This window comes from Mus caroli, unplaced genomic scaffold, assembly GCF_978045245.1.
Source record: "Mus caroli unplaced genomic scaffold, Mus_caroli_1 scaffold_11, whole genome shotgun sequence".
In the NCBI taxonomy this organism is placed as follows: domain Eukaryota; kingdom Metazoa; phylum Chordata; class Mammalia; order Rodentia; family Muridae; genus Mus; species Mus caroli.
This window is the reverse complement of record NW_028227266.1, coordinates 102,105,495-102,130,211: the sequence shown is the minus strand read 5'-3', so window position 1 is coordinate 102,130,211 and position 24,717 is coordinate 102,105,495. Positions and strand designations below refer to the sequence as shown.

The following is a 24,717-nucleotide window of genomic DNA, read 5'->3' as shown; positions in this document are numbered from 1 at the left end:
GCACACCCGCCCCCTCCGGCTGGTCTTCTTCAGCCAAGTCACCAACCCTCTAAATGCCCACCCTCAAGGCAAAATCCCTGGCCAATCGGAGGCAGGAGTCACTAGGGACGTCACTCTCTTTGCCTACACCCGCTTTCTCCCCGCCCCCATACAGGGCACCGCCCCGTAGAAGGAACGGATTGTCACCTAAGCGCTCCGTCTCGGCATCTGATTGGCTCTCCCGGAAGGACCGCCCCCTTCTCATCCCGCCGCCCGCCCCCCTCGGCGCGCCCACAGCGGCGGGCGGAACCGAGCGCGCAGGCGCGGCGCTGCCTCTCTCTGCTGGTGGCCCGCCCTCCCTCCTCCCCTCCCTCCCCTCCCCGTCCCCTCTCCCTTCCTCAGGCCCGCGCGTCTTCCTCCCGCACGCGCCGTCGTTAGCGGAGCGCTCGCCGGTGCGCGCCTTCCTTGTCCCTCAGGCAGCGGGGCGGGCGCGACCCTGCTCCACGCTCGCGGTTCCCGGCGAGGAGCGTACCACCAGAGCACGGGGGGAGCCGGCCGCCCTGCCGCCCGCGCCTCGGCGACCCCGCGGGGCTGAGGCGACGCCGCACCCGGCAGCCTGAGCGCACAGCCGGCCTTGACCCAGAGCTCGGAGCCGCGAGCGCCGCGCCCTCCGCCGGCCCCACCCATCCGGACCGCGGCCATGGCCGAGACCGAGGAGCGGAGCCTGGACAACTTCTTCGCCAAGAGGGACAAGAAGAAGAAGAAGGAACGGAGCAGTCGGGCGGCCAACGCGGCGAGCGGCGCGGGCGGGAGCAGCGCGGCGGCGGGCTCCAGGCCGGGCGATGGCGGGAGCTTGGGCTCCGGTGCCAGGTCGGGCGACGGCGGGAGCTTGGGCTCCGGCGCCAGGTCGGGCGACGGCGGGAGTTCGGGCTCTGGTGCTAGGTCCGGAGACGGCGGGAGCTCGAGGTCCGGAGACGGCGGGAGCGCGGGCCCCGCCGGCAAGGCCATAACGAAGGTGAGGGTCGGGAGGCCGGCGGCCGGCCGCATGTGCCCGCCCCCGCCCGCCCTGGAGGCCACGTGACTCGGGCTTCGCACGTCGGGCGGGCGGGCGGGCGGGCTCGCGATCCGCGGCCCCCGGGGTTCGTCTGGCCGCCCCCGTCCGCCGCCCTCCGTGCGCCGCGCCCTCTGGGCCACGGGGGTTGGGCCGGTCCCCGGGTGACGTGTGCCCGAGTCCTCGTCGTCCCGCTTGAGCCTCGCTGCGGCCGGATTTCATGTTCTTACGGTGTCCCGAGGCTCCTCTGTGCCGCCCGGGCTAGCGTGGCTTGCTCTCCCAGCCGCGGCCACGCAGGGCTGGGAATTGTGTTGTGGAATTTCGGTCGCCGCCGCTCCGCTCGTCCTGGGCTTGGGTTTAAGTAAAAGCGGCGGCAGAGAGGGCGTTTGGGAACTAGGCTCGTCTCCGGATCTTGCAGGAACGGGCTAAACTTTACAGTCCGGCCACTAGCCCCAAATTTTGAGACAAGGTCTCACGGTGTAGCCCTGGTTGGCCTCCAGTTCACAAAGAGCCTCCGGCCTCTGCCTCTGGAGTACTGGGATTAAAGGTCTGTGTCACTGCAGTTTTTTTTTTTTTTAAAGATCACATTTATTTGCCTATTTGTGTGCGCGCACTCCTGTGTACGTGTGCGGAGAGGTTAGAGGCCGGGGTAAATTTCTCTCTTCCCACCACCACGTGGGCCCGGAGAGTCAGACTCTGGTTCTCTGTGTTGACTGCCGCCGATTCTTAGACCGGCTCAAGAATCCTGGCGACCACTGATGGAATTTTTCCTAGTCTGGAATCTGTTTACCAAGACTTCTAATTAATTAATTAATCCGATGTTTCGCGGGTACCTTTACCAGTTTGGGGAATCCCGTTGGCCCTTGATGCCTTTTAGTCTGAAATGGGCTTACCAAAAACTAATCAGATGCTGTTTCTTCCATAGGATGAAAATGAGTGGAAAGAATTTGAGCAAAGAGAGGTTGATTACAGCGGATTAAGAGTTCAGGCAATGCAAATAAGGTAGGATGTGATTACACGTGGGATTAGGTAACCTTGTTAAGTAGTGCACGTTTACTTTTTTTTTTTTTTAAAAGGCCCTCTGTGTCATTAAATTAGTTGCCAATTCTAAAATCCTGTGATTTCCCTATTTGCAGCTGTGTGGATTTTTGACTTGACTAAAATGGATTTTTGTCATTTAAACAATTTTAACACTTCGTGTTTGAACTTGGGTGGTCTTCCCTACCCCTAGTCGGGCTCCTATAGTTCACTCACTGCCCTGAGAACTTACTGTGTGGCTCAGGGGAAGAAGGGACTTTTTTTTTTTTTTTTTCAAAAAAAAATATATATTTTTTTGAAGCGAGTTGCCTGTGTAATACATGTCTGTACCGTCTTCTGGAATTGGAATTACAGCTGTTAGTGTGGGTTCTGTGAGCTGGGCCCTGATCTGTGGAAGAGCTCTGAGCTGTCTGTCACCTTGAACTCTTAATTCTAAAGTGTCTCCACCTAAACGCACCACCAAGCTGTGCTGGAACTTAGTTTTTTCTTTTATTTACTTAGTAAAATTGTTTTCTAGTTTTCTCTGGTAATTGCAGTGTAGGATACTTCCAACATACACCAATTTGCATTGACCGTGAAGCCACCTTGAATACCCACTACCCCAGTCAAAAAATTGAACGTTCTGTTGTTAATAGAGAGGCTCTCCTGAACCAATCCCCCAAAGTAGCTTAAATCCTAGCACTCGGTTTGCACAGTTCTTAGCTGTGTATTCCGGCCTGAACTTGAGCTGCTGGAATTGCAGGCCTGTGCTACCTGCCATTTCAGGGTCTGAGGTGACTAGTTTTCAAAGTTCAGGAAAACAGTCATTTTCACAGTTGGATTGGTTGATTAAGAGAACCTACATTGTCATGTTCAATCTGTGGTAGTTCATTTTAGAACTGGTTTTAAAAGTAACATGTTTGGAAAGATTTTTTTTTTTAGTAGAAAGGGTAAGTATTTAAGGTAAGATTTTTGAAGTTCAAAAGTGAGTAGGGCTCTATTGCCTTAATCAAAATCCTTTATTCATCTTACACAAGCAAAATGATTGGAAATTGTCTTTGGTTTGAAGCTTGCAATTTGTAGAGAATTCCAGTGACCATATGGTACAGTTGTTGAGGAAATAACTTTCTTAACTCAAAATTAATCTTTTAAAATCTAGATTATATAGTATTTATGATCTGAGGTAACTTATTGAAAAGCCAGGTAGTATATTTTAATGTGTGCTTAGTGTCTGTACCACCCAGGCATTCATGTCCCTAGGTGTTCTCACTTGTGAATTTACCAAATTAAACATTGTTTTTTATAGCAGGGAACTTAGAAGATATCTCTTTTGGTGTGGCTTTAGTGTTTTGTTTTGCTTTGTTTTTCCTTTTTTAAAGATCTAATTACATATGTATGTTTGGGATATATATGTACATGTGCATGCAGGTGCCTGTCGAGGCCAGAAGAGAGAGCATCAGTTCCCTTGAAACTGGAGTTACAGGTAGTTGGGAACTGTGTTCTAGGGACTGAATTTGTATCCTCTACAAGAGCAGTATATAAGCTTATGAGTAATTTTAGAAAACTCCCACGGGACTTGGTGGTGAAAGCCTTAACTGTAAGCTGTTGAGAAGCTGAGGTAGGGAGAATAAGAAAAATCAGGCATGCATGGGTTAGAGTGAGTTTAAGGTTACTCTGAGCAAGTTAGTGAGACCCTATCTCAAAATTTAAAAGAAAAAGTAGAAAATGTTCTTGTTTTGTTTGTCTCCAAGTTTGATCTATAAATCTGGAGAGGGAGTTTACAGGTTCCTTTCTTTTATCTGGAGTGGTTGGTAGAATGGATGTGGTCCCTGCTCTGCAGTTAAATTAGGCCCTTGAGTGGTAATTTTTGGACATGTTGACTTGAAGTTTTAGTGGCTAAAAGTAACACTTTCTAAAGGTAGAGGGGTGGCCTTCAAGTTTTTTCAGTATAAAATTTGATTTTGTTAAATTATGGAGAACATTTAAATTGAACTGGTTTTCTAACACGATATAAAATTCTTTAACTTTTTTAGAGTCAGGAAGTTGTTAGTAAACTGTTAGGGTCTACTTGTCTCTGCACGGCAGTGTTAACATGCCTGGCTTTCATGTGGGGGCCGGGGATTTGAACTCTGCTCTTTTTACTTTTACAGCAAGTGTTCTTACCATATATACAGATGAACAGTTGTGATTTAGTGTGTTGGTGAGTGAGTAGATTCAAAGAGTGACTGAATAACTGAAAGCAACTGCTTCTGTGTGTGCAGGTGTAAATGCCATGTAGCTGGGAATCTATTTTCACCTTTGTTGGCTGCATTAGGTTGTTGGGATATTATCACCATTGGTCAGTTACACCCAGATGGTTACCTATTCATCCCTGAAGCAATTATCATAGTAGTGACGTGGCTTTAACTTTTTAAAAAGGCAAAAAGAACTTGAAAAAATTGTGAAGATTGGAAACCACAATTAGCCTGGGTATTTATAAACTTCATACCAGCTAATAAGCTACTGTTAGAAAATGGTGTTATGCTATCTGATCAGATTTTTACGATCCATTAGAAAATAACATGTTCCCATCTCTTTTTCAAATGAAAGCTAGAATTTTTTACTTCCTGTTACGAAGGTGATATATGTACTGAGTGTATAAAATTTGCTCTTCATATTGGTGTGTCACCTTTATCTAAAAGCCAGCCAGTGTCATCTTGAAAGCCTGACCATTAAATGACAGAGATGGCAGAACCTGGACTTGAACAATCAGTTCCTAACATTGTTTTAGCTATCAAGTTCTCATTAAAATTACAGATCTTTAGGATTCTCTCTGGATGTTTGATGTTTATGATAAGTATAATGTATTAGATGATGACTTAAATGGCATGCATATTATTTGTTAGTGACCAGCATCATTTTATATGGCTGGACAGGTTGGATGTTAAAAGGGAAAACTGAAATTTGGCTTTCTCTTTTTCCTTTGTCTTTTAAAAATTGCAGTTTATTTTGTGTGAGCATGCTGTGTCATGCATATCAGAATAAAACCAACAGGAGTTCTCTTCCACCTTGTGGATCCTGGGGATTAAACTCAGGTAGTTAGGCTTGGTGGCAAGGACCATCTAGTTGTGACCTTTAGTTTTTGGAGAACGTATCAGTGACGTCATCATTCTCTTGCCTCAGCTTGCATGCTGAGGTCACCAGTCAGCCTCCAAACGGTGGTTACCTCTCTGTTTGCTTGTCTTTTTGAGTTACAGGGATCAGCTGAAGGTGAAGTGCTCTGTTATTGAACCCTGAGAGGCAGTCTTAGTCTTAAATACAGATTGGAAATTAGGTTGTTCCTCTTTCTTGACATCATACGTCTTTAAATGCTGGAGTTACTTCCAGCTGGTGGGCAGTGTCTTTAAAGAAAGGGCCTTAATAAAGATGGGTACGGTGGTTTACACCTTTAATTTCAGCATTTGGGAGATAGAGACAGGAAGATCAGTCAGGATCGTCAACTTACTTGAGTATATAGTGAGTTTAAGGCCAGCCTGGGCTACCTGAGTGAGACCTTGTCTTGGATTCTAGGTATGGCTCAGTTTAGCATGCTTTTGTTGCATACATGAGAATCCAAGTTAGACTCCACTCACCAATGGAGGGGAAAAAACATCAACACTAAGCCAGAAGAAATTTGGCTTAAAGCTAGGACACGTCTTGCTTTAATAGAAATATCTTTTATGGGGGCCAGCAAGATGGCTTACTGGGTATTGTTGTTAAAAGTTGATGACCTGGGTTTATTCCCTAGAATCCACATGGTGGAAAGAGAACTGATTCCCAAAAGTTTGCCCCTAGAAAGTTTAGTTAGTCCCAGCAGAGGGAGGCAGAGACAGGCTGGTCTCTGAGGTGTCGGTCAGCTTTGCCTATGTAGCTGATTCCATGCCAGTCAGGACTGTACATATAATTGGACCATATTTTAAAAAGAAATGTATTTTTTTGTAGAAATTTCATATGGTGGTGCATACATCTAGTTCCAGTTCTTGGGAAGTTCAGTGTGCTTGTTTTTCAATAGTGAAAAGGAAGATGATGATAATGAGAAGAGAGAAGATCCAGGAGATAATTGGGAAGAAGGTGGAGGTGGCAGTGGAGCAGAAAAATCTTCAGGTCCCTGGAATAAAACCGCTCCGGTACAAGCGCCTCCTGCTCCAGTAACAGGTAATCTTCTGCTTTCCCTCCTGGGGATGGGGATCCAAGTGGATCCAAGTGAATGCTGCTTTGGTGGAAGGAATGTAGAAATTGAGTGACATACTTTTTTTGTCCCGTAGGCTGTCAAAGTTTTGCTTTTGTTTTTGGTGCTAGGGAATAAAGCCAAGTAGTTCACCTCCTGCTATTATCCTACCACTAAATCACATTCTTGGCGCTACACTTAGGTCTTGAAGCTTACATTCTCAGCAGAAGGGAGTGAGTAAAATTTCTTTAGAACTAAAGAACTTTTAGGGGTTTATGTGTGTTGTTGGATGTGTGTTTGCATGTTTGTACAGTGCTTGTGGATGGGCCACAGCTTGGTGCCTGTCTCTGTCCATTTTTATTTTTTGAGAGTAGGGTTTCTCAAGGAACCGGGAACTCAAACCAGTTCTAGCTATCCTGGCTAGCCAGTTTGCTTTTAGGATCCTGTTTGTGCCTCTCTAATGAGGTGCCTTGCCGTGGCTGCCTAGGCTTACATGGATCTGACCATCCTGTACACATGCTTGGCAGACTGTAGCCATTGAGCCAGCTTGCTAGCTCAGAGTGTTTGTCTGGTTTTTGCTGTGCTAGAAATTGAACTCTAAAAACTCTGCACATGCTAAATGTGCTGTACCACAGAGCTGCATTTTCAGCTCAAAATTCTTAGTTTTATTTATTTTATATAGCTCAGGCTGACCTTGAGTCCTCTGTAATACAGATGACCTTATGCTACCCCACTTCCCAAAACCTGAGATTACAGGTGTGAGCTTTCCTGGCAATTTTCTAGGTTAAAAAATGTTTTTCTATGTAAAGTTCTTACTTTGTGAGAATGCCCTGAGTATATTTTAGGTAATGTTCATCCGCACTCTGCTCAGGCTAGCCCTGAATGTGTGTGTGTGTGTTTATGAGCACTCTAAATAAATGCTGGAGACAAGTTTATCACTGAGTCTAGAGATGATTGAATGGCTGTACTGGCTGGCTAGCTAGCGCACTCCTAGGATGTTCTTTTCTCTGTCACCACCCATCCACCCTGTGCTGTTTACAGGCATGTGCAGCCGCCATGCCTGGGCTTTTGGTGCACATGAGTTTAAGTTCTAATGCTTATGGCAAGTGCTGAAGTGACTAGTGTGATCACCATGGCAATGCTGCTTTTTTTTTTTTTCTCCTGAACGTGATGTTCTTTCAAGCTACTCCTAGAATGCACCAGACACACAGCTCCAGCAGACCCTTAGTTCTTAGCTTTGGGAGTATTTCTTTCTCTTTCCTCTTTGTATCAGGTGCCTGAAAAGCCAGGTGGTAGATGACTGTGGTCTCTGTTGTGCTGCTGTGGCATAGACAGTAATGTGGAATTAACAGCAGTGAGGATAGCTGTGCTCAGTTGTTGGGCCGGATTCAGCTTGTTCGCTAATATTTAGTTTTAAGTGTTTGCTTTCTTTTTATTATTTGTGTGGTGAGTTTGTGGAGCTGGATCTTGCCACCAGGTTTGTATAAAGAGGGTCTTTTCATATCTGCTTAATTTTACCCTGTTAATAAAACCCTTCCCAAGCCCCTTTTTAATATGTAACCTCTTTGGGGCTCAGCAGTTAAGAGTACTAACCTACACTCTACCAGCACCAGAATTGTATCTTAGTAATTCTTATCAGAGGGCCACAAATAACTATGACACCAGTTTCAAGGAATCCACCTTTCCCTTCTGGCCACCAGGGGCATCTGTGTATCTACACGATGTGTGTGCACTGAAGTGTAGCTCCTTTGTACTCCTGTTATTTTTGGTATGGCACCCCTTCTCCCCTTTTTTGTCTCTTCTAGAATATACTGCCCATTAGCATTTTCAGGGTGCTGGATGAGCTCAAGTGAGAGAGGGATGGCTAGTCACGTGTAGCTGTTGAGTACTACGACATGGAGGCTAATGTGACTGGGGAATTGAAACCTAGATTTCATTTTACTCATCTAAAATAGCTACATGTGTTGCTTTGATCCCAGCACTCAGGATACAGACAGATGGTGTTTGAGTTGGGGCAGCCAGGGCTACAGAGATGGGGCTGGTGAGATGGCTCAGTGGTTAAGAGCACTAACTGCTCTTCCAAAGGTCTCGAATTCAAATCCCAGAAACCACATGGTGGCTCACAACCATCCATAATGAGATCTGACACCCTCTTCTGGAGTGTCTGAAGACAGCTACAGTGTACTTACATATAATAAGTAAATAAATCTTTAAAAAAATATATGAATGAATGAGTGCATAAGGGAGCAGGCAAGCCTCACAAGTCATATCACCCACAAACACAAATAACGAATTTTTTTTAAAAAGCCACATGTGGCTGAAATGTAAGGGTCAGTAGTTACTTGGTGTTTGGTCTGGTTTCTTTGAAGATGGGTCTGAGTTGCCCAGGCTGGCTTTGAACTCAAGATCCTCCTGTCTCAGCCTCTCATGTTGCAAGCATGTTCCACTGTTCAAGGCAGGTTGTTTTGTTTTGTTTTGTTAAAGATTTATTTATTTTTATTATACGTAAGTACACTGTAGCTGTCTTCAGATACTGCAGAAGAGGAAGTCAGATTTCATTACGGATGGTTGTGAGCCACCATGTGGTTGCTGGGATTTGAACTTGAGACCTTCAGAAGCAGTCAGGTGCTCTTACTCACTGAGGCAGGTTGTTTTTTGTTTTTGTTTGTTTGTTTTGAGACAGGGTTTCTCTGTGTAGCCCTGGCTGTCCTGGAACTCACTTTGTAGACCAGGCTGGCCTTGAACCTAGAAATCTGCCTGCCTCTGCCTCCCAAGTGCTGGAATTAAAGGGGCGCGCCACCATGCCCGCCTCAAGGCAGTTTTTAATGTGTGTATCTCAAGTGCAGCTTAGCTTAGATACTCAGTAAAAGCTTGTATGTTTTCCCTCTGGCATAACAAAGCCTATAGAAAGCAATCCTTTAAACTATAAGAACATTTTATTTCAGCTAGTAGATGATTACAGTGCTGTCCCATTGAGCCTCCCCAGCCTGAAACTTTGAAATTTTTCGTAAAGTGGGAAACAACACTTCTTGAATACATATCAAGGGTCAGTTGGGAAGGTAGGAGACAGGAAAAACCTGAAACATTGTGGCCCTCAAATTCAGTCACAGTAAATTTAAAGTCAAGGTGTTTTTTCCTGTGTTACAAGCAAATAGAGAAACTTAACATTAACATCCAATCGTCTTATGAAATAAAGACCTTTATTATTTTTAGGAATTTAAAATACTGCATGTGCATTTTATTAAATAATTTATATAAAATACCTTGTTTGGCCCACCTTTCAAATAGAGAAAGTAGATGTCACCTTTTGATAAAAACACCAGCGACTGCAGTGTTGAATTTCAGAAGAGATTAAGAGATGAGCAAGGTTCTACTTGGAGACATTTTCTCACAGAACTTTGCTTTTATTGTGTAGTCCAAATCCATTCTAAATCAGGGTGGCCTTTCTTACAGTTGTTATAGGATCAGGGGTGTAGGAAAATGTTACAAGAAAGTCAAACATTTGAATGGTTTATTAGTTACAGAAACCCCGGAGACAGCAATGCCCAGTGGTGTATACAGGCCTCCTGGGGCAAGGCTAACCACAACAAGGAAAACGCCACAAGGACCACCGGAAATATACAGTGACACGCAGTTCCCATCCCTGCAGTCCACTGCCAAGCATGTAGAGAGCCGGAAGTAAGTATGTGAGGCTATGAGCTAGGCTTTCTGACAGGCAGCTGGGCACCTGGTGAGGCTTTGGTACGCAGGAGGGAAGGAGAAGGTGGGGAAGAGTCCTTTAAATTTAAGTACATTATTACTGGCTTCTGTTCCTTTTAAATATGGAAACTAGAATTGTAGAAGCATTTATCATTGCATTCACAGTAAATGTGAGAAGATGAAAGATGTTGGCATTTATAAATCTAATACTATAAATAATCTTATTTCATTCAGCAGGTACTTAAAATGAATACTACCTGAAGTTAAATGACCACATATGGCACATCTACATCTTATTAGGGACATGAATTTTCAAAAGTAAATAAAGTGGGAAGAAATGTAAATGGCATCAGATGGAAAAATTTTTTGGGTGGTTTTAAAGTAAATCCCAGCCTTTTCACCTCGTTGAGAGCACAGCTGGCTTGAATTTAGACCTCTACTTGGACTTGCTTCTCCGTTCTGTCCTCACATGTGGGGGACTCTGGGAGAGCAGTGACTTGCCACACACATCTTTCTGTACCTGATCTAATCAGACCACTCCCCCAAAGCAAAAGGGAGGAGAAATTGTTGAATGATGAGAACATTACTTGAATGAGGAAATTGTTGCCCTTATGCATAAAGACATATTATCTACTAACTGCGAAAACTTAGAAGTGAGTCTTAGAAGGAATGTCATTATACAGCTTCTTTCTGGTTGTTTTCAAGTTGGTCCCAGAATATTCAGAAGATGGGACCTTGGAGCTTCAGTACAGTATTACGTGTTTTCTGTTCAATTGAAGCCTTAAAATGGTTTGATAAGGATTTTTGTATTCTCTTCCTGTCTCTCCAGGATTATACTTAGGGTCTTTTTTTTTTTTTTTTTTTTTTTAATTCGAGGAAGAGTACTTTCAAATTTCCCTAGTGAAGAGGAAATATTTACTGATTACATTTCTTTTCCCTTAGGGATAAAGAAATGGAGAAGAGCTTTGAAGTAGTAAGACACAAAAATAGAGATAGGGAGGAGGTTTCAAAAAACCAGGCCCTTAAACTTCAGCTAGACAACCAGTATGCTGTGCTTGAGAATCAGAAGTACAGCCACACACAGTACAGCTAAGGAATGGTCTTTGCTAAGCCTTCCAAGGCAACTAGACCACAGCTAACCACCAAGAACAGCCATTCATCGTTTTGATTTCTGGATCTACAGTGACTGACTGAAGACCTCAAGTCCAGTGACTGTCCCTGTTGCACTATGGAAGTTCAAGAGTCACGACTGATCTTGATGTGTGTTGGATTTAGGGGTGTTTCATTGTCTTAAATATTTGTGAATTAGATTCAACAGTGTTTCCATAGTTGCTCTGCGTATAAAACCAAACCTGCAGCCAGTGGTCATTCAAACATCTTTATGTTCAGATACTGAGCCTTCGCAAGGTTGACTACCTCAGATTTGCTGCCCTTAGTTGTGGATTTCATGTGGATCACATCTTCTACATAAGGTTACAGCTACTAGTGTCTGTGTGAACCTTGAAACCAACTCTACTGGATTCCTGTCAGAGAGCCTTCAGAAGTCAGCCATCTGGGTTCTGATCCGCTGTAAAAGACGAAGAGTTAAGTGACCTTAATTAACCTGTTCTGTGCCCATCCTAAGGCAAACGCTGTAGGCTGTGGCTGTGTTAGACTCCCTGGAACAAGCCGCTGTCAGAAATGATGGGTTTGGATCATCTGTGTGGGGCTTATGATTTATAATTTAAGTTTGTAGTTGTATGCGGTAACTGGATTTAATTCAACCAAACTCGGGTCCACCAAATGGGGAGTGGGTGGGGGGTAGTCTTGTTTCTTTGAATAATTTTTCATTCAGATAGTGCTTGTTCGGTTCCACGTTAAGGCCTTGCTTTGACTCGGAGTAAGTTCTTTAAGGGCATAGTGTGTGGAGAAATAGTCTGAAAGAAGCATTGGAATTGTGAAGTGCCCTGAGAATTTGCCAATCCTTAGGTGGAACCAGACAGCCTTTGATGCATATAAAGGACAGCGGATCCGCTGCTCTCCAGGTGCTGCTCAAGCCTCCTAATCAGGTCTAATTGAACTGCTGTGGATGGAGTGTGGCGTCTGCTCACTGCTGGAGGAGAGGGTTTCACTGACCTGGCTTTTAACAGTTCAAAGCAACAGGAGCAAAACACCAAGTTGCGCATGAATCTGGCATGGTGTCTGATAAATCCTGTGTGTGCCCCAAATGTGAAGGTTATGGGCTATTCATTGTTTAGCCAGCTCTTGACATTCACCTTGGGAGTATGTTTGGTAATCACTTGGAGAGGCAGGGGAATAGCCAGTAATGTAGCATTTCTGTTGTTAGTAATTTCAATTTAACTATCTAGTAGTACTTGGCTCTTAGGTTACTGCTAAATTTCTGAAATAGCCTGTCAGTTACCTACTTTGTCACTACAGATGGTTCAGTACACATACTCTATGTTGGCATATGACTATGTGATACAATACTAGTGCCTGGGTTTCTCTGTAAATGAATCCCTTTGCCAAACACAGTTCAGACTTGCTCACTATTGACAGGAGTGGAACAGGAAATGGATTTTTTCCCAGCTTGAGAGCATGTTTAGTGGATTTAGGGCAGCAGTGTAGGAAGCAGGAGGTGGAGGCCAGTGTCACCTGACCAGACTGTATGCCACTTCAGAGCAATAATGTTGGCATGATCTGAACCAGCCAGGAGGAGGTGGGGTGACTAGAGGCTTGAGCTTCTTAGTTCATTAGGGCACCAGAAACGTTAACAAGAAATCTCACACCTTGAGCCACAAACTTCCCTTAAAGTATGCTTTACTCCAGCGTGACACACAAACACAAATTCTGTTTGGGGTTATGGTTTAAGACGTGAACAGAAACATGATGAGGTTTGTTTAATGGCATACTGTACTGGAACGCTGAAGAACTGCAGCAGATGTAAATTCCAAGTCTTGTTATTTTTTAAGATTGTGAAATTATCAAACTGCGTATGAATCAAGTTTTAATACACTGTCTGGGTGGATGAGGCTGTCCATTGCACCATTTCTTTCTTTGGGTTCTCAGGCATGGTTCCGACAGTGTAAGAACTCTGTAACATTTAACATTGAATAAACAGTAAACCTATGGATGGTGGAATGTGATGTTTTCTGTTGAAACCCCTTAGCCTAAATTCTGGAGAACAGTGTACAGTCCATTTGTGGAGATGACCCTGCTCTCCAAGACTGCATTTAGTAATGTTTGCCACATTCTGTAGATATTAAATGGCATGAGTGAAAATGGCTGCAATTCAGAGACACTCCTTATGAAAAAGTGTTAAACCGTATTTTGGGCCACCTCTGGGCTCCTTATACAAAATATTAATTGATTTTAGGGTTTTGTTTTTTTGCCCCCCTCTTTCAAATGTGAATGAGTGTTTTGCCTTTGTACATGTCAGAAGTGCTGGAGGCCAAAGAAGTTAACTGGAACTGGAGTTAACAAGGTTAGCCACTGTGTGTGGACACTGGGAATCAGATCTAGGTCCAGAGCAGCCAGTGCTGTCTCTAGCCTTTACACGTCTAAAAGGAACAGCATTTTCCAGTTTTAGGATTTGGTTTATAGTCTTAGGTCAGTAAAGGTATATTTTAAGCCATTTTTGGTAATGGGATCTAATATTTACTGTTTACTCTTTGTACTTTGGCTTTAAATATTCATGTATGTATGTGAACATGTGCTACTGTGTACAGGTGCTTAAAGAGACCAGAAACAAATGCCTTGGCCCCTAGAGTGTCTGAGGCATGAACTTCAAGGCATCAAATGCTCTTAACTGAGCCATCAAGTTCTGAGGGTGTTTTTTTTTCCTTAACTGCTTATATAAAAAAAAAATACAAAACTTACTCTCCCTTAGGGCCACAAATGTTCAAGGGCATAGTACTCTACTCTCAGGCTACATACAACTTTAAGTGTCTTACTGTGTAGTTAATTTAAGATGGGCTTTGAACTCAATATCTCAGTCTAAGCTTCCACAGGCTCTTTAGAGAGAGGGTCTCACATGAGGTCAGGCTACTCTTAAGCTTGCTTTGTAGCTAAGGCTGGCTGAGATTTTGATCTTGTATATATTGAATAACTTGTATCTATAAATCTCAACACATGTCTTGTAGGGGCAGGAAGATATTTTGTGGCAAACCTAATCTACATAGCTTGTTGCAAAGCTACCTGGGGTTATAAAACAACTCAATTGACAAAATTCTTGGTTTTCTCAAGAGCACATACCCATTGTAGCTCTTCATTCCGACATTTGTCATTCTGCCTCACATATTGCCCCCGTCCCCCTGCCTATGGGTTTTCCTCTTCTGAGCATTCACATGAACAGTAGGTGGTATTTTGTGATTGGCATTTCACTAACATGCTTTTGAGGCCATCCATGTTGTACTATTAGTACAACTTGCTAAGTAAACCAGCTGTATGGGTTCCTAAGTGGACATTTGGTTCGTTTCCACTCTGCCTCAGTATTGCTGAGTCGCCAAGTGTTAGTGTCAGCATGCTTTTGCCTATCTTTGGTGTGTACCTAAAGATAAATCAGTCACATGATAATGTCAGGACTGGAGCCATTTTAAAGTGACTGTATCCTTCCCAGCAAATGTAGGAAGCGTGAACTTAGTTGCTTTGACACCTCCTACATTTCCTGTACTTAATTTTTTAAAGGAGTCATTCCTTGTTGGCGTTTATTTTGGGCTATTACTGAGTTCTTTATATATCTAGGCATCAGTACCTTATGTGGTTTGTAAAGTGCTTTGTCTCATCTTTTATTGTAGTCTTGACAAGATCTCACGTGGCCCAGGCTGGCCTCAACCTGGTGTAGCTGATGACCCCATTCTGACCCTATTATATTACCTCCTTCCATGCCTGGTTTTATGCCTTGCTGGGACTGAACCTACTTCCTACACTGCAACTAAAGTACATCCCCAGCTTTTGTTTGTTTTTTAAAAATACACAGTTTGTGGTGGTGTATCCTTATGTGAGCATATGAAAGCCAGAGACTAACAGCAGATCCAGGTGTCTTTGAAACGTGAGGATGCTGAAGACAACTTGAGTTACTTCTATAGTGGGTTCTGGAGAATGAGACTTGGCTGTCAGGTTTACTGAGCCTGAGCCATTTCCCTGGCCCTCTACATTTATTTCTAACATGGGTGTTTTGCCTGAATATTTGGGTACCGCTTGGTACCTATAGAAGCCAGAAGGCATTGGGTCTCCTGGGACTCCAGTGCTCTGAGCAGCCAGTGCTTCGGTCCTCTGAGCCCCTCTGCCTTTTTGAGAGAGTCACTGAAGCTGTTCTGCTAGCCAGTGAATCCCAGTTTAGATTCTGAGGCCCTACACCTGGATTTGTGTGTGTTTTAGGACCTAACCAGTTCTTCATGCTCTTTATCCAGAGCCAAGCTATTCATCTCCCTTATTCTAAGACATTTGGGTAACCTGGGCTAGTGCAACAAGTTATTTGAAGCACAAATTTCTGTCACCTTTTAAAAAGATACTTGTCTGCACATGAGTGCTGGCATCTATGGAGTGAGCCCGGATGCTTCTGGAGTTTTATATGCAATTTGTGAGACACCTTCTAAGGGTGTTGATAGCTCTTAATCACTGTTGCTGCCTTTTCCACCAACCCACCCCCACCCCGACAAGGTTTCTCTGTATAGTATATACCACCATTGTCTCCAATTGATGCCTCTTTAGTCCTTTGCTTAATAGAGCAGTCTCATTCCAACCCAGGCTAGGCTGGACTCAGTGACCCTACTTCAACACCTGAGTGCTGGGATTGCAGGTGAGGTGCGTGCCTGTGTGTGTGCGTTTTGAGACAGCTTTTAAGTTTGGCATATCAACAGATGTAAATGAACAAAACAATACAGTTTAAGTTGCTATTTTTTATTCTTTATCTCAAAGTTTTGGTGCCCAAGTTTGGCAAATGATAGAAGTTTATACATACACACATTTACATATATACATGGTTTTAAAGTTTAGAGCCCTAGCTTCATTGTTAAACTCTCTGCTCAGGCTGTTAAAAAGAGGTTAAATGGCAAGAATACATATATAAAAATCAGGAAAACATGAAATAACCATAATGTATAACTTCTGCTTTTATGAACTACGACATTTTTGAAACAAATCTTGTTAAAACTATTTCAGCCTCATTAGGAATAGTCAATATCCAGTGATTCCAATTTAGGTTAAAGGCATCCAGTTTACAGGATCATTAGAATCTGAAGCAAAGTCCTTCAGATGTATGCCTTTAAACTGCTACACAAATGCATCACAGCAATGTTCAGGTTGTAGCTGAAAAATTTCCAGCAAGCACACTAAACTCAAAAACATTCGTTGTTGGGTGGTTAAGTACATCAGTGTACTCGAGGCCGTTTGACTACATTCTCTGCAGGAGTTTTCCTCTTCTGTGGTAATCCAGGCCCACCTTTCTTATTATGGAATAAAGCAGCTTCGGATACACGGTAATTATCTGCACAAGGAGGGGATTCCTAGAATGGGAAGAGGAAAACTTCAAATTTGTAGTGCATGTCTCCAGGTTTCTTTTTCCCCTCAAAGCTTGCCAGTGGGTCAAAAAGTGTTTTTATACCCATTTACAAATGTGCAATGGACTTAACTATCATCGTATAACTAGCAGGTAGCAAGGACATTCAAGTGTTTCTACCTGACACCAAATCCTTGCAATGGCTACCTTTGTAGCCATTTTTCTATTTTCATAAAAGACAAAAAAAAAAAGACAAGCTGGCCTTTTGTAGCCCAGGATGCTTCAGACTTTTAGTGATCCTCCTACCTTTAACTCCCAAATGCTGCGATTAAAGGCCTGAGTCACCATGTTTGCCTTTTTTGGGTTCTGGGAATTGAACTTAAGTCTGATAAATTCTAATTAAAGACGCTGGAGAATTAACAAACCAAGTAACTGTTACAGGGCAGGTCAGACCCAAGAAACCTAAATAGATCAATTTAGTTTTGTGGGCTTTTTCATGTGTGCCACAGGCTGGCTAAAATTCTAATAGAAATGGCTTGAAGAACAAGGTAGGAAAGCTATTTCCACAGAAAAAAAAGGTTGGGAATCCCAGAGCAAAGGTCTGGAAGCCAGAAATAGTTTGTGGAGCTTGGCCAAATCTTTGGCCTCATATATATATGAGACACACACTTAGCCTTTATTTAATAAGACTAAAATGTGAACTGACAGTTCAGCTGCTTCTGTTATTTGTTAATGCAAACAGATAAATGCCAGGATCTATAGTCTATAACCTATTTTCCATCAGAATTGAAAACAAACAAAAAAACAGTTTAAGGCCTAAGGCCAATCTGGAGTACCAAGTGAAAAAAAGCTCATAAACAGCAGTGATCCACGCTGTTGTATCATGTATCATGTGGCAATTAGCAGGGCAAGGATGGGAGGCAAAGAGAGGCAGACAGAGTAAGAGAGGTAAAGACTGATTCTTTTAAAGCATGATGCTACTACCTCCACTGTAGCCATACCAGATGCTAAAAGTCAAGTGACTATAAAGTGACACCAAATCTCTTCTAGAAGAGTCTGATAGTGAATACCATGCAATTCTAGTACTAGGAGACAGAAGTAGGAAGGCCTGCAAGTTTAAAGCTATCCAGACCACATAAACTAAATGTATACTTAGCCCAGCAGTTATACTACTTCACAGTGAAGGGGAGTCACCCAGGGGCTCTAAATTAATGTTCTCTTCAGACAGAACATTCTATAATAAGGGATGAGCTAGCTAACATGCACCATGACCTAGACACATGGACAGTATGCTAAGTGTTCTCTAAGGCCAGATATAAGAAGCTCTCAAACTAAGGAAAGATTAATATATTCTGGGGACAAATAATCAAACAAGCTTATCTGGGGTAGAGGTCATTGAGAAGGGCCCCAAGGATGCTTGTTGAAATGAGGTCATGCTCTTGATAGCAAAGGGTTTTGGAAGGCAGGCCATCATCTACCAGGGGGGGCTGACTCACATGATGGAACTGTTATCTACAATTTCACTGTGCTGCAACAGCTCTTCTAAGAGGAAAGTAAACAAATACTGGATTCTAGTTAATGATACACATGATAAGTATTTGAGGAGACACAGTTCTGATTTCCCCCAAACTCTGAAATGCATAAAAAAAATGAGAAACTGATATGTAGTAAATCAATGTTACTTGATTAGATTAAAATGTTACTTGACCTAGGAAGCAAGTATACAGTTTAAAATTTCATTCATTTAGGGCCGGAGAGATGGCTTAGCAGTTAAGAGCGCTTAAGAGATCTTGCAGAGATCTAAGTTTGATTCTCACACCCACACTGGACAGGACAGCCTCCTATAACTCCAGCTCCAGGGAATAGAACTCTTTTGTTTTCTGAACTCCAGACACCTCTATACACACACACACACACACACACACACACACACACGGTAGGTCTGTTACTGTTAGGTAGAAACTGAGTCTGATTTCAATGGCAACCAGTTCTCTTGTCTCTGAGCCATCTCTCTAGCCCCCTGCTTTCTTTATAGCCCAATATTTTAAAGAACTTGTAAAACATCTATAGCTACCCAGATTTTCATAAACCTGTCATACTTAAATTTCATGCTAAAAAAAGTTTACAGGCATCCTATATAGAAATGGAACTAAACTGAAAGACTAAAGAATGGCAGACTATCAATTCTATTAGCAGCAAGCCAAGAGTAAATGTATGGATGTTCATCTACAAATATACACATATCTCTAGAAATAAGGAAGTATGGGGCCAGCAAAATGACTCAGCAAGTAAAGGCACTTGCTACCAGCCTGGCAACCTAAGTTTGAACCTACATGGTGCCAACTCCCCACCCCACATATACACAATATAAAAATGATAACGATAAACGGAAGAGTAGAATGTGACAAACCAGCATGAGATAATCAGCGATATATTCTGTTTTCAAGCAGACCATGTTCTGGGCAGTAGCCTCTGCGATGAAAACTCTGCAGTCATCAGGTTTCAGTTTATTGAAGTCACAAAAGAGATGTGTAGCATCTTTAAGTAAAGGTTCTGGATGACCAGGTAACACCTAATGAAAAACAGGAAGAGTTAATCCCCTCATGCTCCAAAGCAGATGCTCCTCCCCTCAAAGGGAAGGGAGACATCACAGAAACCTTGCTGGACAAGTTTGTGCAAACCTGCCCCTAGAATAGCAGTAAATTAATTCAGGACAAACCTTTGCTCCCCCTGCCTGAAGAAGGCGCTTGAACCCGGCTTCTCGGGGCCGATCAACACGTAAAATAGCTTTCCAGCCACTAAATGCTCCCTGTTTAAAAATAAATAAGTACATGTAATTTTAACATATTAAACATTCAAAATGCAGAGATAATGCATGAATTGTTTAGTGTCAATAAGTAATTTCTTGTCTCATATAAACATCTCGGTAGGTTTTTTGCATATATTTACATATACTAATACTAAGTATCACTTGCATGCAGGGCCTACGGAAGTCAAAAGAGGGTATTGGATCCTCTGGAAGTAAATTTACAGATGTTGATGATAGAAATTAAATCTGAGTTCTCTGGAAAAGCAGCAGGTGCCTTTACCCCTGGGCCATTTCTTCAACCCATTATTATTAAAAAAAAAAAAAAAAGAAAGAAAAGAAAAAGAAAGAAAAGAAAAAGAAAAAGGACAAAGTTTCATAGGCTAGCTCTGACCTCTTGCTCTTCTCCTGCCTCCCAAGTGCTAGGATTACAGGAGTACCCTAGTGGACTTAATGTCAGTAAGTAACCCTCTCCCGCCCCCATCATTTATTTGGGAAAAGGGGTAGGAGGCTTATGCAGAACATGCCCACGGAAGCATGGGGACAACTGCATGAGTCAGTTCTCTGCTTTCACCTTTCAAAACCGTGGGGATCAAACTCAGTCGGCTAGGGTTAGCAGCAAGTGGCTTTCTACTTGCTAAACCATCTGCTTGGGCCAATAATCCTCTAACCTTTATAATGACTTTATAACTACTGTCATCATGTAGCCATGCACAAGCATAGCGAGAAGCCAGTGTGGTCACTGATCTGAGCGCCCAGCAGCTGTCAAGGAAAGGAGTGGAAAGCCTGACTGGGGGAAGAGGGGGAGGGGAGCTTCCGTGTATCTCTTACGACGTGTGATTTTGAAAAATTAAATATTTAAGTAAGAAATAACAGTAAAATTATTCTGAAAGAAAGGGACACCAGGCTAACCAAGCTTTGGAGAATGCAGAGAACTCAATGGATCATGAGAGCACTTTAAGTGAGGAATGCTTAGCCTTTCTGTGAACCATGAGCTCCTCTGACAGTTTAGCCAAACCTATGGATTCTTATTTTCTTTAGAATAACAACTTGATGGATAACCCCATATACATAGGTACTATTTTAAAATTTCAAAATAAAAAGACCCATGTTTTAAAAATGATCAAGTGTCAAAAGCTAAGTTTTGACGTGGAAGATAGATGTTATACTAACACATTAACCAAAAGCACAAAGGACAGGTCTGATAACTACAATAATGAACACAGTAATCAAGCGTTTTAGACATCAGAAAGATAAAAATCAAAACTGAAGTAGGCAAAATGGCTGTCATCAGAAATAACAACAAGTGTTGACAAAGATGGAAGAAAGAGAAACCTGTATTTACTGCTTAAGGGAATGCTATCATATAATAAATACATAGGCACACATAATGGAATATTATTCAGCTGTGAAGTATGGGGTTATGTTATCCACAAGGAAATGGAGAGACCGGGAGATCATCACTGAAGTGAACAGCCAGATCACGAGGGACAAGTATAGTAAGTTTTCTCCTATATGCGGAATCAAAATTTTTAAATTTAAATAAATGAATATAAGACATGAAAGCAGAAGCAGGACTATGTGGAGTAGAGGAAAGGAGCCAGCAAGCCAGGGAGGACAGCTCAGGGAGGGAACAAAGGATGGGGTGGCATGAAAAGTCTAACAAAACAGGACCTTGCAAGCTAGCTAAAAAATAAAATCTGGTTTTTTAATCAGTAAAAATAACAAGTATATGTTGTGATTTGCCTTTATTTCTGTAGGTAGAATTTAAAATCCTAATAAGCCCACATAATCCAGATATTTTTTATAAGCCTAGATTGGACAGATCTAGAGCTTTACAAAATTATCCCCCAGCTATAAGACCCCTTGTTACTTGCTGTTTCTACTGGCCATGAGGTTCTAGTCCATGGTGGCTTTCTTCTCCTCCATCTTCTCTCTCTCCCTCTACTTACAGTAAGCCCCCTCTCGAATCTCCAGCCCCACCTTTCTCCCTCCTCCTGCCCAATCACAGGCTTTAGTTTTGTATTGACCAGTTAGTTTAACTGGGGAGAAGTTTCATATGGCATCCCTTGAATATGTGAGGATCTGCTCACACCTTGAGGAACCTTAGAATTAATTTAGCATTAGAATACAAGGTAGATCAGACAAATCAGTACAGATATATAATTAAAGGAAACGTTAGCTTGCAATCAGCAATTAGGAAAGAAAGGACATAATGTCCTTACTCAAAAGTATGTAGACCCCTTAGAGAATTTGCAGACCCGGCTTAGGACTCCTGATGCTATACCCTGAAAAGACAAGTTATCTTTAGAAGACCCTATCTTACTGTATAGCACAATACTTTCTGTTTGTTGTCTACATAGCTTCAGATATCCTAGAATTCAAACATTCTCCTGCTTCTGTCTCCTTGCACGGCTACAACAGAAATTTTAGTTCAACACAGAATGTGCAACTAAATATATCAATTATGGAATAAAAGACAATCAGAACTACTTGGTCAAGCATATGCTCTTTAAAACAAGTCACAATAGTACCTCAACAATGCCTGATTTTTGACTTTGCTGGATTCTTTTCCTCCATCTCATTGCCGCAAGTGCAAGCTTCTGCTGGTGCTCAGTGACGTCAGGAAGAGCATCAAGTATGGAGCTACTTCCCCACTCGTAGTCTTCTTCCTAGAAAACCAGGCCGTGAACTTGTGGGTTCTGTTCACAGCACTGTGCTAACTAAGCATGGGTATCCGGCCCCCAGAAGCTTGTCGTCTATTAAGATCAAAGCTGAATGTTCAGTCCTTACAGAGACACAAATGATAGAGAACACTATTTTGTGAACTCATTCCGTTTATTCAGTTTTATGTGAAGAACCAGTACACCTGGCTTTAATTAAAACCAGAAACTTATTTCCCCAAAACAAACCTTTTGGCCAGACAGCTGTATTTTGGCAACTTAGTAACATACCTAACTTAGTAAAATACCCTAGTATTTGGCTTCCTGAGAGCACAGCCTGAGGAGGGATGAACTAAGACAAGTCCCAGGGAGCTCAGATTGGCAGCTTCAGAAACCAAACAGTAGATATTACTGTGATGCCCAGCTTGTTACAACTGCTTAATATGGATGAGCTAACAGCAAGGGAAAAAGACTTATAATGGGCTATCTTGAAATCTTCTCATTAAGAGAATATCATTTCAATAAAAAAGCACCGATAAATTAGGTAACAAAAAGTGAACAGGCCACAATTAAAAACTCATTTTTGGTATGCCAACCAAAATATTTAATAAAAAGGGATGTGAATAAAGCAACCTGACCTTGCAGACTTTGTTCTGTTTCAAAGATCCTCACACAACAGCTGTAATCTGACTGGCCACATGTGGTCATTTAAACTAAATACATGGTAAGGGGATGACCAAGGATCTCCTAAGCCATTAACAAGAGAACAAACCTTCACAGGAATATGAATACACACCTGCACAAAGTGCCCAGCTGTCTTGCAAGCGTCTAGGTAGGAACGATGAAGCACCCATTTACCAGCTGCCATAGAAGCTAAGTACTTCTCATTGCGCAGTGGGTAGCCCACAACCATGTGTGTGCAGCTGGGGTCAGAGCTCTGCTTCTCGATCACCGACCCACCTTGTATGGAGAGAAACAGCATCTACTAGTTCTTAACTTTCTTTCTAGAAAAATGTTAACTGTGCATAAAAATTATTTATATAAAATGATCAACCTAAATAAAAATCTTAAGATCTACAGATACTTTAACATTCACTTCAGTTTATCGCCCTCCATCCCTGCCTTCAGCATTCCAAGACCTAGTGAGTTGAAATGTAGATTGGGGTTTTATAAAAATAAAACTTCCAATCCTGACCCATGTATACACTTGAAATTCAGGGCTTCATATATGCCCCCCCCCCCAAAAAAGTACTCACATTGAGCCACACAACCCCCAGTCCCATCCTTGACTTAAAAAAATATATATATATTATTATTTATATGTATGGGTATTTTGCCTATCTGTGTACCTGAGTCTGTGAGGCAGAACAGACTCAATGTGTAGGCTTAAATAACTTGCCCATAGCCAGACAGTGGTGGCACATGTCTTTAATCCCAGCACTTGGGAGGCAGAGGCAGGTGAATTTCTGAGTTCGAGGCCAGCCTGGTCTACAAAGTGAGTTCCAGGACAGCCAGGGCTACACAGAGAAACTCAGTCTTAAAAAAACAAAAAACAATAAAACCCAAAACTTACTCATGTTCTTTTCCCAACTGCCCTCCCCTTTACACATGATAGAAATACGTTTGTATTTGTGTTCTAAATAAGTTGTAATAACGATGTTTTAAAGTAAAATATTGGAAGAAAATTGAAAAAAATAAAAAGTCAAATATTGGCACCTAAGTCTTTAATCAGGCGACAGTAGTCAATCCGCTCTTGAGAATTCAGAGACGACATCTGGAACACATACTGTTTTTTAACTTTTCTGTGCGTCTCCTCCAGTGTTTCAATCTAGAACACAGTATTTTTATTTTAGAAAAAATATTAACATTAAAACTATTATCAGATATAGCTACTTTAAAGTGACATTTTATCTAGTCTTCTAAGGGACCAAGTATACAAATTGTAATTCAAAGAAATGCACTTTTCAGTAGTGATGAGCCTGCTGCAGCAAACAATTCCTACTCCAGCATAAAATACACAAAGCCGCCCGCCATCATCACACCAAAGGTTAACAAACCTTGTCTGCAGGTTGTGGGGCCACAGGCGGCTTAGCCAGTGGGGAAGCTACAGAGGGGGCTTGCAGCTCCGGGATCAGACGCCTTTCTGCTGTTGGAGGCTCTGCTTCTTCAGAGCCTGGGTGCCCTGGGGCTTGAGTAACACACGAGGCTAAGGGTAAGGGGAGAAAGAAATACTGTGTAAGAGTGTACACATGGAACAAATTCTGGGAAATGTTCTCACCTGTCTTGGCCAAAATAAAATGAGCCATGAATTCTGCAATCAAAAGTATACAAAGGCTCAGACATGGTGGCATCTATTTGTAACCCCAGTAACTTGGGAGGCTGAGACAGGAGAATCTCAGGCTTGAGCCCTGCATTGGGTACAACCCTGCCTCAAAAGCAAGCAATATACATAGAAGAGAGTGGTTGGTTTCCCAGCTTATAAGTACATCCAACTAAACAGCTCTGAAAGGGCAGGTGTTAATTGAGTTTTGTGAATCCTTCCTTTCTAAAACATCTTTTCACGAGTATAACATAACCAAACTTTAAAATGAAAGCAATTCTTGGAGAGAAGATCAGATCTGTGTATCCAGCACAGGAAGATATCCTTAAGGTGAAGGGAGGAAAAAAAAGGAACTCAGGAAAAGTTCATGAGCCAAACAACATCAGACACTACCTCACAAACAGAAGAGGGTAGAAAGAAAGAAAAAAAAAAGGCTAATCCTAAATATTGCAGGATATTTGATCACACCGTGAACCCCAAGATTGTGATCTTTACTGAAAAAACCTGTTTTTACTTTC

The 24,717-nt window shown here is 42.4% G+C and overlaps 2 protein-coding genes across 8 annotated transcripts in view; one reads left to right on the top strand and one right to left on the bottom strand.

Moving 5' to 3' along the window:
• The first annotated feature begins 274 nt into the window (after positions 1 to 274).
• Cdv3 (CDV3 homolog) lies at positions 275 to 13,052 on the top strand. Of its 6 annotated transcripts, none has more exons than XM_085827958.1 (5): positions 275 to 994; positions 1,956 to 2,032; positions 6,078 to 6,220; positions 9,752 to 9,911; positions 10,170 to 13,052. In XM_085827958.1, exons 1-5 carry the CDS (start codon positions 680 to 682, stop codon positions 10,180 to 10,182), a joined length of 708 nt encoding a protein of 235 aa, XP_085684084.1. In that variant the 5' UTR covers positions 275 to 679; the 3' UTR covers positions 10,183 to 13,052. The 6 variants fall into 6 exon arrangements, with proteins under 6 accessions (XP_085684084.1, XP_085684082.1, XP_085684081.1 ...); XM_085827956.1 differs by having other exon boundaries at positions 277 to 994; positions 9,758 to 9,911; positions 10,875 to 13,052; XM_085827955.1 differs by having other exon boundaries at positions 278 to 994; positions 10,875 to 13,052.
• Positions 13,053 to 15,783: 2,731 nt separating this feature from the next.
• Topbp1 (DNA topoisomerase II binding protein 1) overlaps positions 15,784 to 24,717 on the bottom strand; it is a 49,889-nt gene continuing 40,955 nt past the window's right edge. For both annotated transcript variants that reach the window (XM_085827954.1, XM_085827953.1), the window contains 7 exons: positions 23,937 to 24,085; positions 23,596 to 23,707; positions 22,676 to 22,839; positions 21,751 to 21,888; positions 19,130 to 19,219; positions 18,821 to 18,982; positions 15,784 to 16,417 (listed from right to left, as the gene is read on the bottom strand). In XM_085827954.1, coding sequence (XP_085684080.1) covers positions 16,283 to 16,417; positions 18,821 to 18,982; positions 19,130 to 19,219; positions 21,751 to 21,888; positions 22,676 to 22,839; positions 23,596 to 23,707; positions 23,937 to 24,085 — 950 coding nt within the window. In that variant the 3' untranslated portion in view covers positions 15,784 to 16,282. The remainder of the gene's footprint in view (positions 16,418 to 18,820; positions 18,983 to 19,129; positions 19,220 to 21,750; positions 21,889 to 22,675; positions 22,840 to 23,595; positions 23,708 to 23,936; positions 24,086 to 24,717) is intronic.